Below are 11,420 nucleotides of genomic sequence, written 5' to 3'. Positions count from 1 at the left end.
GCCTCGTCCTCCAGTCTTTTTGTTTGTTTGTTTTGAGACTGAGTCTTGCTCTGTTGCCCAGGCTGGAGTGCAGTGGCATGATCTCAGGTCACTGCAACCTCTGCCTCTCGGGTTCAAACAATTCTTGTGCCTCAGCCTCCTGAGTAGCTGGGATTACAGGTGCATGCCAACATGCCCGGCTAATTTTTGTGTTTTTAGTAGAGATGGGGTTTCATCACATTGGCCAGGCTGATCTCAAACTCCTGACCTCAAGTGATCCACCGCACCCAGCCTGTCGTACAGTTTTATATCACAACAGGTTGTGCCAAGCTAGGAGCTTAATCTGTAAAATACTTGAGGCAGGGATAGGTTGGTCTATTTTGGCTTTTGGCTTTTATGCGAGCAGAGGTAGCTCCTGCTGTAGGCAGCTTGAGGCAGAAAGAGAAAGAACAATTGAGTTGACCTACCTCCGTCCTTGTTCTTCTGCCAGCTGGCATTATTCTTCTGATAGTTCTCTGCAGTTTAAAGAAGTTTAGATAGTTTGCTGGAGATGTTTTTGTAAGTGACGTATAGCTTATGTCTATAAGCCTTGCCTGCTTACCTAGATTATTAAACATGGAGCAAGATGACCAGACAGGATTAAATTTTATTGAATTACAGTTACAAGTGGAAAAAATGACTGACTTACTGCATGGAGAAGTATTACGTCAACCTGTTAAAAGCTATGGAAATTAAAATGTTCATGTATATACAAAATATAAATGACATGTAAGGTAAAATTACAGTGATCAATTTACAACAAAGAAATTAACAGTAGTTTTCCAGCTTGTTTGATTAATCAAGCAGGTTTACTCTTGAATCCATAGCATTTCTACAATTTAATTTGGACAAAGTTCTAGTCCAGATCACCCAGGTTTTAAAACTGAAATGTGTTAAGGGTGGATTGTTAGCTTCCCCAGGATTGGTGCAGATGATAAATACTTAAAAAAAAAATAAATTATTATTGTTTATAAGACATGGGTTCCAGCTGTCTCCCTGGCTGGAGTGCAGTGGCATGATCATAGCTCACTGCAGCCTTGAACTCCTGGGCTTAAATGATCCTCCTGCATCAGCCTCCGAAATGGCTGGGACTACAGGTGTGTGCCAGCATGCCTGGCTAATTTTTAAACATTTGTTTAGAGATGGGTCTCACTATGTTGCCCAGGCTGGTCTTGACCTCCTGACCTCTACTGATCCCCCCACCTCTGCCTCCCAAGTAGTGGGATTACAGGTGTGAGCCACTGTGTCTGACAAGAATTTATACTTAAGCATAGGAGATGGTTCTGGATTAGCTAAGAAATTCTGCTCTCAGTAAGAGTAGAGGTTTAGAGCTTCACCTCTTGGCAGTATCCCTTGGAAGGGACCTCTGAGATTAAATGTAATCAAACACTTAGAGCTTTCTATGGACCAGGCACTACACTAGACTCTGGGAATTACAGAGGCAATTACCTGTCCTATACTCAAGATGTTAATGATCTAGTGTCATTTTTCTTTAAAAAAGAAAGCACCTGCATTTGTCATCTTGAGCAAATATAGTAACTCTAACCTCAAGGTTCAAGTGATTTACTCAAGGTTCAAATCATAGTTGTTTTGGAGAAAGTGTCAGATGCACTGTGGCTGTCAGGGTCATAGTAGGCATTAAATCAACATGGTTGGTGTTCATTAAATGTGGATTGAAGGTAAAATGACTGATCATAAGTTTCATGAGGAATACGTTTGCTTCATTGAAACTGGTTTTTATCTTCCCAAATAGTTTTCAATCATTCCTTTAAAGTACTAGGTTGATTAATATTGCAAAGTTGTAATGTAAAATGTGACATTACCTCTGTCCAACCTGTACTGTTCACATGAATGGGAGTTTGACTTTGGGAATAAACATTGAAAATTTGCAGGGAGGACCCACCCAAATGTATAATGAAATGTGATTCCAGGTATGAAAAACCAGTGATACTAATTTAAAGGATCATTTTGATTTAACGTGTGGTTTCAAATTTCACTTTAACAAGAACTATTTTATTTTAGAAACATTTATCCACTCAGATGCATTGGTTCTTTCATTAACAGAGTTTTGGAGCTGGCTTTTCAATCTGGGAAAGCCCCAGTCACACTTCTGGAGCAAGGCCCATAATGTAGATGGTTCAAACTTTTTTTTTGTTTGGGGACGGAGTCTCACTCTGTTGCCTAGGCTGGACTGCAGTGGTGCCATCTCGGCTCACTGCAACTTCTGCCTCCTGGGTTCAAGCGATTCTCCTGCCTCAGCCTCCCAATAGCTGGGACTACAGGCGCATGCCGCCACACCCGGCTAATTTTTTGTAGTTTAGTAGAGACGGGGTTTCACCGTGTTGCCTAGGCTGGTCTCGAACTCCTGAGCTCAGGCAATTCACCTGCCTTGGCCTCCCAAAGTGCTAGGATTACAGGCGTGCGCCACTGTGCCCGGCTGGTTCAAACTTTTCATATAACCCTTAGGAAATCGGATGTGACAGGGAGAAAAGATAGGACCTTTTCAGCATTTCTTAATATGCAGAATTGCCAAATATTCCAAAGATGGTCTAGTGACATAAAAGTATATTACGAGTTTGTTCGAGAACATCTATATTTAAATCTAACCTTTAAACAATTTTAAATTGATGTTTGTTTTAAATATGAATTGACTATTGCCCCTTTATCTTAGCTATGGTTTGGAGAAACAAGCATTTTTTTATTTCCAAAGAAATGTTAGAATTTCTATGCTGAACTGCATTTTAAAATAAAATATAATATTTAGCTTTAGGTATTTTAATTGCTACAAAGGGAAGGGGAGAGCTTTGCATCTAAGCAGTACTTTTCATCAATAGATCTCCAGTTTTCTATAGGCAGATGGACTCCCTCTTTTTGATAAAGAAGGAAACAGGCACAGAGAAGTTAAGACCCTCCCAGTGAAGACTAAGCCAGGCTCTCCATCTCCCATCTGGGAGAAACTGCTTCATCCTAGAGGGTGGTCTCGCTGTCAGTTTCTCTTCGGTATTTATCCATGTCTGTGAAGTCATAGTCTGACTCCATCTCTATCTTCACCTGTGGCACCATGAACACTGGGTTCCGTGAGTAGTTGAAAGCAGGTGAAGCTGGACAGGAGATTTTGAAGTGCAAGGTGATGCTGAACGAGAAGTAGGAAAGAAGGATTATGTAGTTCTTGGTGTTTTGAACCCATCCCCTAGAGCAGGGCTCTAATGCAAATACTTCCATCTTCGCTTCTGAACTCTCAGCACATGCCAGAATGAGCAGTTTCCTATTGGCTTGGCCTTCAGCCATAGTCACGCACCTGGTCTCGCCCTGTAAACCTATCTTCACATTGCTGCCAAGGTGAACTTTTGAAATCACAAATTTGGTGATTCCTCATTGGGTTCAAAGAATCTAAGCTCCTTAGTGTGAGAAGACAGGAGTGTCTGTCTTCTCACGAACACAAACAGTCTTCTGTGTTTGTAGTCCTGCCTGCTTAGTTTGCCCCATCCATTGCAGTGTTCTTTGCTCTTTGGAGGTGTGTGTGTGTGTGTTTTCAAATGGTACTTCGGGCCTGCGTCCACTGCCTGAAATGCCTTTTCTTTTCTCTGCCCTGCTCTATGTCTGGCAGATTCCAGTTTCTCTTTCCTAGATTCTCAAAACGAGGCTAGTCCCTCCCTGTGTGCTCCGATATTCTTGCACAGGGTGCTCTGTCTTTGTTTGCATGCCTTTCTTTCCACATCCCCAGGGATTAAGCATCGCACCTGGTAAATCATTGACGCTTAGTCTTTGTTAAACCAGATCATGTTGCAGAGCCTTTCACTGAAACAGAATCTTGCTATTTAGTGGTCTTTGCCTCCATCTGTTTTCATAAATTCAGTAAAACACCAATGAGGTTGGGAGATGCCATCTCCACTTACCAAAGTTTCTTCATTTCTGACCCTGTCTTAGGGATTGTGTAATTTAACAGGGTTTTGGAAACCCCTAACCTGGTCCAGAATTTCTACTGCCTGAAATTGGGAGCAGTTAGTCAATTTCATGTAGATTATTTTATAAATGAAAATAAGATAGACAGACTGCTTTTCTCCTAATACCGGTGTATACTAACGTGTAAAGATCAATGGCATCACATATATAGGAGCCTGACTGGGGAGGTGGGATGAGAAGGAAGGTGGAGATTAACTGGGACAGGTGACACTTTGGGCTAGAGCATCCTTGGGACTGCTGCTTAGGGAGGGTTGAACTGGGGAAAAGTGTGTCGTTTCACCCTGGCATTGGGATAGCAGGTTTGCCTTATAATTCAGAAGATCCCCTACCCCATTTCCCCAGAAATCTCTTGGATGAGTGCCCTCTGTGCCTGGAGATTGATCTTCTAGACTTGGGATAGCCTGTGCTGTAATTACTGTTTGATCCCTGTCCATTCTAGGGCACAAGGCAGGAGTGGGACTGCCCCTGGCATCTTCCCAAGTAACAATGAAGTAAAGCCTTTCTTGCCTCTAAATTCGTCTTTTCTGTGTTTGCGCCCACTATGTCATCATCAGGGAGTCTCACCTTTTTCACGGGTGGCTTCTCATGAAGAACAGAATCACATTGTTGGCATGGGGGCTCCTGGCAACTGGCCTTGAACCTATTCTTAACAGTTCCCATCTCCAGTTGATCTCTGACGTTGGCTTTCCTCCATACCCTTTCTGATCTTTGCTAATTAACCCTGCTGTTAATTCATTCTACAGAGTACCCTGGGGTTTCGATCCTTAGCATTCATTTATCCTGGCTTTCAGTGATATTACACTTAAGCCATTCCTAGTTTTTCTGTTTTCTTTTTTTTTCTTTTTTTGAGATGGAGTCTCGCTCTGTCGCCCAGGCTGGAGTGCAGTGGCGTGATCTCGGCTCACTGCAAGCTCCGTCTCCCGGGTTCACGCCATTCTCCTGCCTCAGCCTCCCGAGTAGCTGGGACCACAGGCACCCACCACCATGCCCGGCTAATTTTTTGTATTTTTAGTAGAGACAGGGTTTCACCTTGTTAGCCAGGATGGTCTCGATATCCTGACCTCGTGATCCACCCACCTCAGCCTCCCAAAGTGCTGGGACTACAGGCGTGAGCCACCGCACCTGGCTTCTGTTTTCTTTTTGTCGATATTTACTTTTTTTTTTTTGAGATGGAGTCTCACTCTGTCGCCCAGGCTGGAGTGCAGTGGCGCGATCTCAGCTTACTGCAAGCTCCGCCTCCTGGGTTCACGCCATTCTCCTGCCTCAGCCTCCCTAGTAGCTGGGACTACAGGTGCCCACCACCACACCCAGCTAATTTTTTTGTATTTTTTTAGTAGAGACGGGGTTTCACCATGTTAGCCAGGATGGTCTTGATCTCCTGACCTCGTGATCCGCCCACCTCGGCCTCCGAAAGTGCTGGGATTACAGGTGTGAGCCACCGCACCCGGCCACAACATTTACTTTCAATTTTTGTTCTACTTAATCTTTTATAAGAATTTCCTTTACTAAAGTTGAATACCTTTGTGTGTTGTAACCATGTTGTTATGTCAGTAAGAAGACATATTTGTTTCTTGGCCCTGAATGATGAGTCAGGTTTGTCAGCCTTTGACTCCCAGTTGGGGGCCAGCAAGGGCCTTCTACTGAGAGGACAGCTAGCTTGGGAAATCCTAGACCCTCCGCCTTCCCGGCCATTTCCTAGTCTCTTACCTAATACGCAAGGAGTCTACCTAACAGTGTTTACCTTCGGTCAAGTTCTGTGTCACTGAAGGAAGAATCAGAGTGAGTAACTCCAACTGGAAGATCTTTTTCCTGGCAGGAAAATGAAAATGTCAGATGTGGAGCAGGTTTGAACACCATATTTCTCCGGGCTTCCCCCACCATTTCCTTTCTTTTCCTTCTCTAACCCTAGAGCCAACACTGTGCAAGAGGAATACAGGGCCTCAGAGATGTGTGGCTTTGGGCTTAGTTACTCCTTCACCCAGAAGGCGCTCAGCCGGGGCTAGGGGGTGTGAGGCATGGGAGGGCCAGGGAAGAGAGAAATGGGAGTGGGGAAGGAGTCTGAGAAACTCAAGATCTTGAGGTGCCTATGATGGACAGTGCTGATGGGAAGGATGCCCTGGCTACCCACCCCTAATCTGTCTTTGAGGGTGGCAAGCCCTGTATTAGAAGCACCGGGCTCGGGACTAAGGTAGGGATCTTTCAGAAGACTCGGGACAGGCTATGTTGCCTGGATGACAGGACTGGCCACCTATAGGGAGCTGAGGCTGGGGGGGCGTTAAAGGCAGTAATATAATCTCCCAGGATTTCCATAAGCAATGCCCAGTCCCTCCCAGGCAGCCTCCCTCTCAGCTGTCTGCTGAGAAGGTGCTGAGGATTCACACAGAGGCACAGCACAACCACCATGAGGACCTCCAATTATGCCTGACTTATAACCCAAGTGCTATGCTACCTATTTCTCTAAAGGGGAAAGCTTGGTTCTGAGCCCTCAACCATTTCAACAGCCACTGGAAAACATGGGAGGCCTGGTGGGCCATGTTTGGACTGATGTGGTCTGAAACAACACAGAAGAGGGCCAGGAGATGCCACAGGGATCTGGGGACACCTGGGGAAAGGAGGGAATGAGGGATTTTGCCTCAACTAAAGTGAGAATTAGTCATTTGAGTCTGCAGGCTTTGCTCTGGGGTTTCCATCTGGTTGGAGTACCAGTCCTGGTAGCCCAGTTCTCTTTGACCTCTGCCTAGGACAAAGGTCTTCTAGCGCAGGGGTCCTCAGCCCCCAGGCCATGGAACAGTAGCAGAACCAGGCCGCACAGCAGGAGGTGAGCATGGGCGAGCAAGCATTAACCCCTGTGCTCCATCTCCGGTGGGATCAGTGGCAGCAATAGATTCTCATAAGGGTGAGAACCCTATTGTGAACTGCCCATACGCGGGATCTAGGTTGCGTATTCCTTAAGAGAATCTGAGGTGGAACAGTCTCATCCCAAAACCATTCCCCACTCCCCTACTGGTCCATGGAAAAACTATCTTGCACAAAACTGGTCCCTTATGACAAAAAAGTTGGGGACTGCTGCTCTAGCATCCAAAATGATTAGATCCCCCTGAGTTACAGATGAAAGTTCCTAGGGGAAAGACATGGAGGACTAGTAGTAAGAAGGGAGAGACATCATGTGTTTTACTTACTGGCAATGCAGTGGATACCGTTTTGGGGATCTGATTGGACACTTTCCATGGGAATCTTTATAACTGAGGGAGGAGGGAACTGGGGCTGGAGAAAAACAGTGGGAAAAGGGGATAAACACCAACACAACAACTTGGCTCTTTTTTTTTTTGAGACCGAGTCTCGCTCTATTGCCCAGGCTGGAGTGCAGTGGTGCGATCTCGGCTCACAGTAACCTCTGCCTCCTGGGTTCAAGTGATTCTCCTGCCTCAGCCTCCCGAGTAGCTGGGATTACAGGCGTGCACCACCATGCCTGGCTAATTTTTTGTATTTTCAGTAGAGACGGGGTTTCACCATGCTGGCCAGGCTGGTCTCGAACTCCTGACCTCGTGATCCCCCCCACCTTGGCCTCCCAAAGTGCTGGGATTACAGATGTGAGCCACTGCGTGCAGCCAACAACTTGGCTTTCTTGCCAAGATGGAAAATGCATGCATGCACATTGCAAACCACCATTCTGTTCACCTCTAAACAGTTAGGGGGTGCTGCAAATACTCTGGGGTCCACTGAAGGGGAATGGGCACAGTTAGCCTGCTGTCCTATACACACCATCGGACAGATCAGAACTCTTCCAGGAATGTTACTCATCATAACAGTTTTATCTGTCACAGCAACCAGTCACTTGGGAATGAACCTCACACAATAACTGTGTTGCTATAAAGACAAGTAAAATGAATTTGTATAAATTGAATCCTGTTTTTCCATTGATATATCATAATTCAGAGAGTTTTTTCCCAACCCTGTAATAGTTCTTGGCATGTGGTAGCCACTCAGATATTTATTGAAAGTATCAACAAAAGAAGTATTTGTCTTTAAAAGGCACTTAGTCTCTGTTTCTTTGTTTTCAGAACCCACCTTTACAAATCATCTACAAACACATGCATTATGGGACTCTTCCTGGAAGAGCACAGTAATTAAGGACCGGGGGAGTTCTGACTGATCGGAAGATGGTTTAATCACCACCAGCCAGTCAGAAGGGATTTGCCTTCAACAGGTTTCATCTGCACAAGGCAAAATCACTAGAACAGGACAGGGTGGATGCAGAGACGTGAGTTTGGGTCAAACTGGGAGATTGGGAGCCAAGCACAGCATTAGGAGATGGCACAGGCAGCTTAGCGTATCAGAAACCAGCAAAGTCAGGAATTATTTTCTTAATTCCTTCTTAGAAATGTAGCTACATGTCCATTTTGGGTAAGTCACTTCCTTTTGTGGGGACAGTTTCATCGTAAGTAATGAACACGTGAATTAAGAATCTTTCTGCCTCATGTTTTGTGGTTCACTATAATTTCTGGACTGGCCCCTTGTCTGTTGACTCCCTGAGTGTTTTGGGGATGAAATGGGAAGGGAGCATGGGAGAAGAGGGGCAGATGGGGCAACCATGTTGTCCCAGGCATCTGGGAAATGTAGCCAGTCTCCTTTCGGCGAGGATACCTGCCTCTTTCCCCAACTTTGTCCTCAATACCCTAGGCAAAGGCGCAAGCAAAACTTGTTCCCAGCCCCTCCTGCCTGTCTGGAGTCCAGTCTACTTATAAGGCCCCATTAGACACCTCTCCCCAAGTCTGCTCCACTCTTTGGAGGTCAGTCTTCATAACCACCTTCCATGCTGGAGCTGCCTCCCGGCCCTTCCCACAGAAACCCGCTTGCTGTGATCACGGCCGTAAAGCCCACAGTGATGGAAAGAGTGGGCATGGCCAGTCACCTTTTCCCTGGACAGGGAGTCTCATTCACTCTGGCCCACCCTGAGGATATTCACATAAACGCAAGAGCCCTCAACACCCTAGACCAAGACAAGCAGATGCCCCAGCCCATCCTGGACTGGGCCGAGGCACTGCTGCAGGCCACCCAAGAAGCCGCCCTCTCCCTGTCCCTGGCAAAAGTGGAGAGAAGGTCTCTCGATTTCTCCTCTGTGCCCCGGCCTCACATCTTCCCCACCTCCTCATCACAGTCCTCGTGGGCCCCTTTCTTTCTCTTCCTCTTCTTGTCTGTCTCCTTTTTTTCCTTCTCTGGGAGGATGTTGTCAATCCAGGCCAGGTCGTGCTGGGAAAAGATGAAATCCAGAAGCCTTCGAACAATGATGAGGCCCAGGATCTGTGGTGGAGAGAGACTAAAGTTTTGTGAGAATTTGGAGAAAACTGTGGTCTCAATGCCCAAACTCAGGCATAGATTTTTTTCTCCCTCAGTCAGCTGAGTTCAGGGACTTTTTGTGGTGTCTTTGGAGCCATCTCAAAGCTCCCATAAGCCATTATTCACCTTCCCTCCACCGTGGTTCCTCTCGTCTGGCCCCTCAGGTGAGTGACCATGCCTACCAGTGACCAAGAGGGACAGAGCCTGTGAAAGCCGAAGTGGGGAGCCTCAGAAAGGCCATGGGCTGGAGAACTGCAGTTATTCTTTAAATTAGTGGTTCTTAGCCGGGCGTGGTGGCTCACACCTGTAATCCCAGCACTTTGGGAGGCCGAGGTGGGCGGATCGCCTGAGGTTAGGAGTTTAAGACCAGCCTGGCCAACATGGTGAAACCCTGTCCCTACTAAAAATACAAAAATTAGCCAGGCATGGTGGTGAGTGCCTGTAGTCCCAGCTACTCAGGAGACTGAGGCAGAAGAATCGCTAGAACCCGGGAGGTGGAGGTTGCGGTGAGCCAAGATTGTGCCACTGCATTCCAGCCTGGGCGACAGAGCAAGACTCCATCTCAAACAAATAAAATAAATACATAAATTAGTGGTTCTCAAACTTGAGCATGTACCAGGACCTGGAGGGCTTGTTAATACACAAATCACTGGATTCCCACAGTTTCTGATTTAGCAGGTCAGGTAACGCCCGAGAATTTATGTCTCTAACCACTCTGTACGTTTGCCAAAACTCATAGACCCACACATTGAATTTTACTGTATGCAAATTAAACAAAAAAATCAATAGGTGGAGGGTGTGGGTCTTGCCCTACCTTATCTGGCTGTGTGCCCAGGGTCACTCTGCTCACGCTCTCTGAGCCTTATTTTCTCATCTGTAAAGCGGGGTTACTAGTGCTTTGGGGGCTGGTGTGGACTTAGTGAACAGTACTCAGTAAATGCTAATCATGACTACTACTGCCTTTCCCTTTGCCAGCTCTGAGGCCCCTGAGGGCACTGGGGGGAGGATCTATCTCCCTTTCCCTGCAGTGGGGGTTCTCAACCCTGGCTGCGGGTCTATGCTCACCTGTGGGCCTCATACAAATACCAAAGTCTGGGTTTCCCCAGAGATTCTGATTTGATTGATCTGGGTTGATTTTCATGGGCAGCCTGGGTCAAGAACCATGGACTAGACCCCTCCCAGGAGTGTGCACTTCAAGTTCTCCTCAGTGTCCTTACTTTGGCCCCTACCCCAGAGCCCTCAGGCTTTCCCCAGGCATTTGCTGACACACTCCAGGCTCCTGGCAATAGCCTGGGTCACTGCCCTCAGTGAGTTATCTAGGGGGCCAGATGCAACATGTTGTTGGCTTTGCGTTCTTTTCACTTCTTATTTTGGAGTAATTTCAAACTCATACAATATTTGCAAGAATAGCGAAAGAACTGTAACCTTTCCCTTGCTCAAGCTTTATATATACTGTCATTGGGTTTTGTCGTTCTTGATCTCTGACCCTCGTTCTTCCCCTGCCCCCCTACTTCACTATTTAGCTTTTCAAATTTAGCTATCTTGAATGGTGGAAAGATCTATATTTAGTATGCATCGACTTCTGAGACTGGCTGGAATTTTGGCAGTGGGAACTCGGTCTCCTGGTTGAACTGATTTGCTTTCTCCGTCCCTCCCCGGAGCCAGGAGGTTGGGTGGCTCCTGGGTTCTCGCTGAGCGGCTCTGACATTCCTTCCTCCGCCTCCTCTCTGCCCCATCCCACACCATCTGGCCTGGACTCACAACTCAAATCAGGTCATTCTGTGCCAGCCTCCGCTACCCGAGGGAGCCAGGCCACAGCTGACGGGAAGGCAGAAGGTGGCGGGAGGGCAGGTTGCGCTGCACCTCTGGGTTGCCCAGGCCAACCTGCTGGGCAGGAGGGGGAAGCCCGCGCCCACTTTACCATGACCGGGAAGATGATGGCAGCCACCGTGGATTTGAGGATCCAGAGCACCGCCAGGCAGAGGATCTGCACCAGGGTGAAGAGGTGGATCCGGCGCAGCGGCACGTGCCGCAAGAAGGCGTGGTCCGGCTGGTGCTTGGCCGGCATCAGGAAGAGCTTGCAGCGTTCCCAGAACTAGGGG

At 47.1% G+C, this 11,420-nt stretch overlaps 1 protein-coding gene across 3 annotated transcripts in view; it reads right to left on the bottom strand.

The window, feature by feature from the left end:
- Positions 1-495: 495 nt before the first annotated feature.
- Positions 496-11,420, bottom strand: part of SLC4A5 (solute carrier family 4 member 5) — a 126,921-nt gene continuing 115,996 nt past the window's right edge. For all 3 annotated transcript variants that reach the window (XM_054476232.2, XM_054476233.2, XM_054476234.2), the window contains 4 exons: positions 11,240-11,413; positions 9,127-9,282; positions 5,723-5,790; positions 496-3,151 (listed from right to left, as the gene is read on the bottom strand). In XM_054476232.2, the coding sequence (XP_054332207.1) occupies positions 2,986-3,151; positions 5,723-5,790; positions 9,127-9,282; positions 11,240-11,413 (564 nt within the window). In that variant the 3' untranslated portion in view covers positions 496-2,985. The remainder of the gene's footprint in view (positions 3,152-5,722; positions 5,791-9,126; positions 9,283-11,239; positions 11,414-11,420) is intronic.

This window comes from Pongo pygmaeus, chromosome 12, assembly GCF_028885625.2.
Source record: "Pongo pygmaeus isolate AG05252 chromosome 12, NHGRI_mPonPyg2-v2.0_pri, whole genome shotgun sequence".
Taxonomy (NCBI): domain Eukaryota; kingdom Metazoa; phylum Chordata; class Mammalia; order Primates; family Hominidae; genus Pongo; species Pongo pygmaeus.
Note: the sequence above shows the minus strand (reverse complement) of the source record. Positions and strands in the feature narration are given on the sequence as shown.